Source organism: Citrus clementina, unplaced genomic scaffold, assembly GCF_000493195.1.
Source record: "Citrus clementina cultivar Clemenules unplaced genomic scaffold, Citrus_clementina_v1.0 scaffold_5, whole genome shotgun sequence".
Lineage (NCBI taxonomy): Eukaryota > Viridiplantae > Streptophyta > Magnoliopsida > Sapindales > Rutaceae > Citrus > Citrus x clementina.
The window spans coordinates 21,393,092-21,400,644 of NW_006262201.1; the positions used below are offsets into that span (position 1 = coordinate 21,393,092).

At 29.7% G+C, this 7,553-nt stretch overlaps 1 protein-coding gene across 1 annotated transcript; it reads left to right on the top strand.

The window, feature by feature from the left end:
* The first annotated feature begins 6,414 nt into the window (after window positions 1-6,414).
* LOC18041061 (sigma factor binding protein 1, chloroplastic) lies at window positions 6,415-7,307 on the top strand. The gene has a single exon (XM_006432369.2). It carries the CDS (start codon window positions 6,726-6,728, stop codon window positions 7,149-7,151), a length of 426 nt encoding a protein of 141 aa, XP_006432432.1. The 5' UTR covers window positions 6,415-6,725; the 3' UTR covers window positions 7,152-7,307.
* The last annotated feature ends 246 nt before the right edge of the window (window positions 7,308-7,553 follow it).

Here is a 7,553-nt window from a genome sequence, read left to right on the forward strand (position 1 = left end):
CATAAATCTAATGATATTTTGGTTTTCATTTTTTAATGTCTAATTATAAGTACTAATTTACATTTTTATAAAATAAAAATATCTCAAAATACGTCCTTTAATTGCTAAAAAAATAATGAACTTTAATGGTTAAACATTAATTTATTTAGGACAAACTTTGAAAAACCTCCACCTAAAATTACGGTCTTTAGTTTACCTCCAAGAGTACAAATAACATCAATTTATCCCCAAATATTATTAAATCTCTGTTACTTATCAAAAAAAAAAAAAAAGGGTCTACTAGCTGATAAAAGGTATTGTATTTTTTTATGTAAGTTAATCTCAACCGTACCAAAAAACTTTATTAAATTTTTATGCGCACATTAATGTTTTAATAAATTTCACTTTGCTTTTTATTTTATTTTTTATTTTCAGTGATTAAGTTATTAAACTTAATTGACTTAAGAATACCTGGAAAATCTAGGTTGTTAGATCTTGTTGATTGCATATAACACTGATAAATAACATAGAAGCTCAAAACTTGCATAGATCTGAAATTGAAATTCAATAATAATCAAAACTCTGATTCTAAAGTGACAAAAGACATATATTTATAATAACCTATAATAACCTAAACCTAAGACTCTTGCCTAAAATAAAATTACAAGTCAAATAATAAATAACTAAAAAATAAAACTCTAAATAGGCAACTAGAATTCATATTAACTAAAATATTCCTAAACTCTATTAATTTTGAATCAAATTAGGATTTCCTCAATTTCTTACTCTACATTATACCTACTAGGGTGAAAATAATTTATCCTTAAATTTTGCTTGTTGTAATCTCTAATAACATCTTTATGTGCAAAAGTATTGATATTCAAAATAGAGCTTCGATGTAGATAGCAAATTTTGATTTTTTCAACTTTTGTAACAATGCCTTTCCAATCACCCCAATAGTGTAAAATAAATTCTTTAATTAATACTTTCTCTAACATTACCTTGTCGTATTCTTTGTACTAAAATATCAATGCATCTAAAGAAATACCACTAATTGTTGAAAATGATCTTCTTTGCTTTCTTCAACCCATTAAAAGAGAATAGTATGAAATTGTATCAATAATTATCTCTCTTTGCTCCACGAGATCAAAATATGCATCAAAATTTCCTTTCTCCATTTTGTCACGTCAATTTATTCATCAATTCTTTCAGAGATTGTGTGAAATCATTTATTAGAATTTGAGAAATTGACGAAGATGTGAATGCAAAATAAAATTTTGATCTAACTCATTAATTTCGGCCTCACCAATCATATATATCTTCTCCGTTGAAATTATCAACAATGGCTTCATAATTAACTTTCTTTTCCAAAAACTTCTAGAATATCTCCAAAAACTTCCCGCAAACTCGTAAGAATAAACATACATATTGTTTAAAGATGAAAAGTTCACGGCGACCTTGTTGCTTTACGACACTTCATTTTTTTTTCCCCTTTTTTATGGTCATTTCTTTTAGTTTTCCCTTGGTGATGGCGGTGAGACCTAACTTGTGATGGAGGCGACGAATCGAATGGAGGCAGTAGCCTGCAGGTTTTTGGCTTGTCATTGCTGCCACAAACAATATGATACCAAACTAATTGAAAAATTGAAAAGATAGATGGTTGAATTTGTGGCAACTACAAACAATATGATCTAGACTTTTAACTATGATACCAAACTAATACAACAGCAGGTACAACTAAAGTCGGAGATGGATTGCTGGAAAAAAGTAGGATATTTTCAATACTTTGTTTTATCTAAGAATTTTTTAATTAATGAAATAAATTATAATTCACGTTGATTCTAAAAATACTCGTAAATCTAAGTTGTTAGATCTCGTTTATTCTATAGAATACTCAGAAATAAAACAGAAGCACAAAACTCACACATAGCTTAAAACTGAAATTTAATAATAATCGCTACTCAAATTCTCAAGTTACAAAAGAGTTACATTTTTAATAACCTAAACCTAACTTGAGATTCTTGTCTAACATAAAATTATAGTTTAAAAAAGAAATACATAAACAACAAAATTCTAAAATAGGTAATTAGAATACACATAATCAAAATATTCTTAAACTCTATAAATTTGAATCTAATTAGAATTCCTTCATTTTCTTATTCTCTCATCAACAAGTCTCTTGGTCTCAGCTAATTTTAGTCCCTCTAAAGAATATAGAGATGCTTTGAATATTTGCAGTGTTTGTAAACCAGATATTTATTAAAAATTAAAAATTAAAAGTTGATAAGATCCTAAAGTGATTTAACTTTATTTAACTTTTTTCTCGAAGGTCAATAATCCAGCTTAGTGGTAATAGCAACGTTTAACTAAGCCTTAAGCAAGATGCATTTATAATTGATCTAACGGTTTGTCAATGGCTTGTGCATGGCCTTATACTAGTACATGATTTGATTGCATAAGGTCTAATTATATTCATATATTAGTTACCATTTTGATGCCGATGTCATTTTAAAGGATCTCCAACTTTATGCCAATGTCATAACGGCTAAGTTGTTGGATAACTAAAGATGTGTTTAATTGATTATTAACACTATAGTCTCTATCCTTTATTATAAAATTATAAAAGTCAAAGGTTTGAAAAGTATTACACATATAAATTCATTTTTTTAATTTTAAAAATTATGATCCATTGATCTAGTTTGACGATGAAAATGAATCATAGTGTATGGATAACAAGGCAATCCCATATAAAATTTTCTAAGTACATGAAAAATTAGCAATAATATAAACAATTTTTTTGTTTTATAATATACTCATTTAATATTGTACAAGCAAATTGAACATGTATTAAAAATATGGATTATTAACTTTTCAATTCTTAGAAAATTATAAAATAAGAAAAGGTGAAATTAGAAAATAAAAGTCATGTAAATAATGTTACAAAACTTTATTAGTTTATGCTATATTTTCATTTATATGATTATTTGACATGTTAATTTATCTGTATACACAATATGTTAGTTTACCTAAAAAATACCAACATTGTCCTCCAAATTTAAGGAAGCCATTCTAATTTTTATATTTCAAAGTGTAGCACAACATAGAAAGATAAACAATGAATAATATAAAAGAAACTAGTTTAAAAGTTTTTTTTTTAATTTTGGAATAGTTCACAAATTTTGAGGTTTATGTTTCTTGAAAATTTATTAATATTTTTTGTCTTTTAAATATTTGAGATTGTGAATCCTTCTTGAAATAATAATTTATAATTTGTTCTTCATTAAAAATGATTGAATGGTAAATTTATTAGTTTCTGAGGACTCTAGTGGTATGTTGCAAGTTGCAACCAATAAAATATCGTTTTATCCTATTTTAAAATGTGAAAATTAATTCAGCACAAACAATAAAAAATTTTAACGCACTAAAAAAATAATAGGTTGGATCTCTTTAATTTTCTCTTTCTTTTTAAAGACATATTCATTAAAAAAAAAAGATGAGGAGGTTCATGCATGAGAATAATTATATAAAACAAGCTTACTTACAATCACTTTATTTATTTTTATTGAGGAAGTGTTTCTAAAAATCCCAAAACAAAGGTATATTTTAACAAATATTATAAGACAAAATCAGAAGACTCTTAATCAGATATTCTTAAAAAGCCCATTCAAAAAAACCTAAACACAAATCGCTTTAAAATTTATGCCTATAGACTTTTTTTTTAAGGAATTATTTATGCCCATATGATTATTTGCTTTTATATCACACAAGTTGTCCCAAATGGTCCAAGTTCATTTCACACGTAGTGTACAACACATAAAGTTTCCAATTTGCATCACTAGAATGATGTCATCATTTTAGCTAAAATAATTATCATTTTTTCAATTCAGATATTTCTTCACAAGCTGACCATTCATCAGCCTAGCAAACATTTTTTTGTCCAAGGTTGATGATTGAGAATTATGCATTTGTTGTGAGATTAAATTTTCTTTTTCTTTTAAGGTAGTAGTTTCTCCTTTTAATTAGTGTGTATATGTATGTGTGTATAAGTAGCAACTAGGTTCCAACATGTGTATCGTACATCAATCTCTAAGTAGTTTGTCATGATTCTTGGTTAATAACAATTGAGCTACACAAAAAAATTACATATAGGTTGATATAAGGTTGATATAAGTTACATCATATATACCTTACCAGGACACGTGTGTGTGTATATATGTATAATATATTTTGACGAACTTCTAACGCATATGTTACCTCTACCTAGCTATGGTTTTTGCATTCTACAATATGATGATATATTTTAAAAATTGTATTTAGTGCTATAAAAAGGTGTATTTATTTATTTAATTTGACATAAACTAAGTGGTCATCATATGATTTGTCATCAAAAGCTCAAAAATTGAAAATATGTTATTCAAATTCGGACATTAAACTCTATTCAAAATTTATATTAATTCAGGTCTATTTAGATTTCAGATAGAAGAAGAAGCACCGTCTAAGTCTAAGAATGCCTAAAGTATTTAAATAAAATATAATTCACATTGATTCTAAGAATAGCAACAAAATCTAGGTTGTTATATCTTTTTGATTCCACATAATACTGAGAAAAAACAGAGAAGCTCAAAACTCACATTGAGTCTAAAATTAAAATTTAATAATAATCAAAACTCTGATTTTAAAATTATAAAATACACATATTTATAATGACCTAGACCTAAGACTCTTTCCTAAAATAAAATTACAACTCAAATAAGAAATACCTAAACAATAAAATTCTAAATAAGTAACTAGAATACACATTAATTAAAAATACTCCTAACTCTATAAATTTCAAGGTGATTAGGATTTCTTCAATTTCTTACTATACATTATTCTCGCTACTTACTACTTAGGTAACAGGTTGCCTATTTATTTAGAATTAATGGTGGTGATTTTTTATTGATGCCGTAATTTTTAATTACGGCATCATAGAATGATCTTTTTTTTTAATTCAAATATTTATTCACAAGCTAACTACTTATCAGCCTATGGTGTTATTTTATTTTATTTTTTTTGGGTCTAGGTTGATAATTGAGTATTATGCATTTGTTTGAGAATAAGTTTTCAATTTTTTTAAAGATAATATTTTCTATTTTTAAGTAGTGTGTATTATATACATTGAGACAAGTCTAACCAAATTTGGAACCTTCCATTTTCTCCATCAAAATTGTGACGTACATATTACCTCTAAATAGTATTGGCTTTGTATTGCACAATCTGATATAATATTTTAAAAATTGTATTTAGTGATATAAAAAGAAGGGATCAGGCTACGGTACCACAGTGGTACCGTGCCACATCCTTTGTCTTTTATGGCTCCAATATTGTAAATTTTCATATAATCCCCTTTTACTCGTTTTTATTTAAACTTTAATTCATAAATATTAAGTTAATATCTATTACATCCACATGGACATTTTAGTTAGCACCTTATACTATTTATTATTTACAAATTCTTATTATATATTGTACTTATATCACAATACCCCCTCTGTGAACCGAAATACCCATGCCAAACCCACAAACCCAACCCGGATGCTATTTCCATTTCCGACCACTTCACCGGCCAAGGTTGGTACCGATCGGAAGATCGTGCGATGCCGGTCATCTCCATGCCAATCTTGTCGCCGAAAAGCGTTCGGAAAGCTGCCGATTGAAGCCGTGAAAAGCCGCGGAACCACCGCTTCAATTCGCCGTGATTTCTTCGATTTCCGGTGATGCTATCACTTGAGCTTTGCTCCCCACGATTCCCTCTGTATTTTCCGACCAATCACAGCCACCGGGGGGAGCCGATTTGCCGTTGATCGGTCATTGAAGGATTCACGTCTTTGGGAGCTCGATCCGGCGCCATCACCACGCGTGAACGGTCACCACCACCACCGTTGGACTCAGCTCGGCCAAAAGTGTCTAACTCGAGTTTCCCGTCTCCGTCAGTTGAAATCCGGTCACCGTTGGTCGGCATGGGTATTTCGGTAAAGTTCACATGGATGCAGTTGAAATTAATTTAATATTTGTAAAGTAAAGTTTAAATAAAAAAGAGTGAAAGGGATTGTATGACAATTTGACACAAAAGACAAAAGGGTGTGGCACGGTGCCACTGTGGTACTGCAGGCTGATCCAAAAAGAAGTATTTGTTCATTAAATTTTACGTAAATTGAATGACCATCGTCATAAAATTTGTCTTCAAAAGCTCAAAAAATGAAAAAATCTGCGTAGAAGAAACGATAATGTGAACGTCTAGTACCCAGCCACGTAATGGATTTCTTATCTTCATGGTAATCCAAAATCTTCCAAGTCCAGAGAGTCTGCGCACGTGCTTTATTCTTCTTCACATAGCTACTTAAGAATGATTCAATGAACACACATCATCCTCAAAAGCCAGGTGTCACATATAACCCATGACATTGCGGGTCATCCAAGTATCTCGATCGAATCTTCTAATCTTATAATTTCATGTAACCTTCCATTTTCTCCATCAAAGCCGCTACTGTTGTCTTTGAAAATTTTGTTTTTTTTCCTTTTTTCTCTTCTGTATCTACTTCCTAGAAATCACCTCGATTTTATACTAATTAAATAACACCAAAAGGTTAGTTAATCCAACTTCCCTTTCCGTACCCTTTATAAACCCTAACACCCTTAGTTAGATTTTTACAATCAAGTCTCATTTTATTTAATTCTATCATCAACTTATATTCGTTATATGTGATATGGATGTTCTGGGTGTTCAACAAATGAAGATAAGAAAGCATAATAATTATTACAAAAGATGCAAGAAGGATGTCAAAGTTGTGTACATATCAAGCCCTGTGAAGTTCAAGACTTGTGCATCAAAATTCAGAGCTCTTGTGCAAGAACTGACCGGCAAAGACTCCGACGCCGATGCCGCTGCTCACCGGTTCTCCGACACAAATGGTGCTGATGATCAAAACTCTCCCAAGGTTGTTGTTGATCAAGGTCTTGCTTGTGCAGTATCAGGAGATGATCATCAGCTGGGAGATTTGAGGAGCTCTCCCTCAATGGAGGACCAATTTGATGATTTATTTATGCCTCATAGGGAAGGCAGTTTCTTGGGGATGTTTACATCAAATCTTTTTCATCACGATTTTAATTTTCAACAAGATCTAGCACTTTAATTAAGCTTTGATTATTCAGTGTAAATCTTGAATGAGCTAGCCCTTCGGTTTTCCGAGAGTTTCTCAGTTAATTTGAATCATCGTCATGTCGTTATTATTGTAGTTAATAGAGCTTGCTATAAATATAAATATGTTCAACATCTAGTCTTTCATACACACACAGAGATATATAATTTTATATGTATTTGTATATATTAATTTTTTCTTACCATCAATTTGGGGAGTTCACCTAATCATGAATTCGGAGTTTTATTTTAAAATACTTGTATTACAAAAATTTTAAATACCATGAAATCATACGAGTTTATGTGTGAAGTCGTGTATGTTATATTGGAATGTATTCATTTTTTATGAGTATCAATCTTCTAAAGCCGGTCTGGAATTGATTTTAGAAAGTTCAAA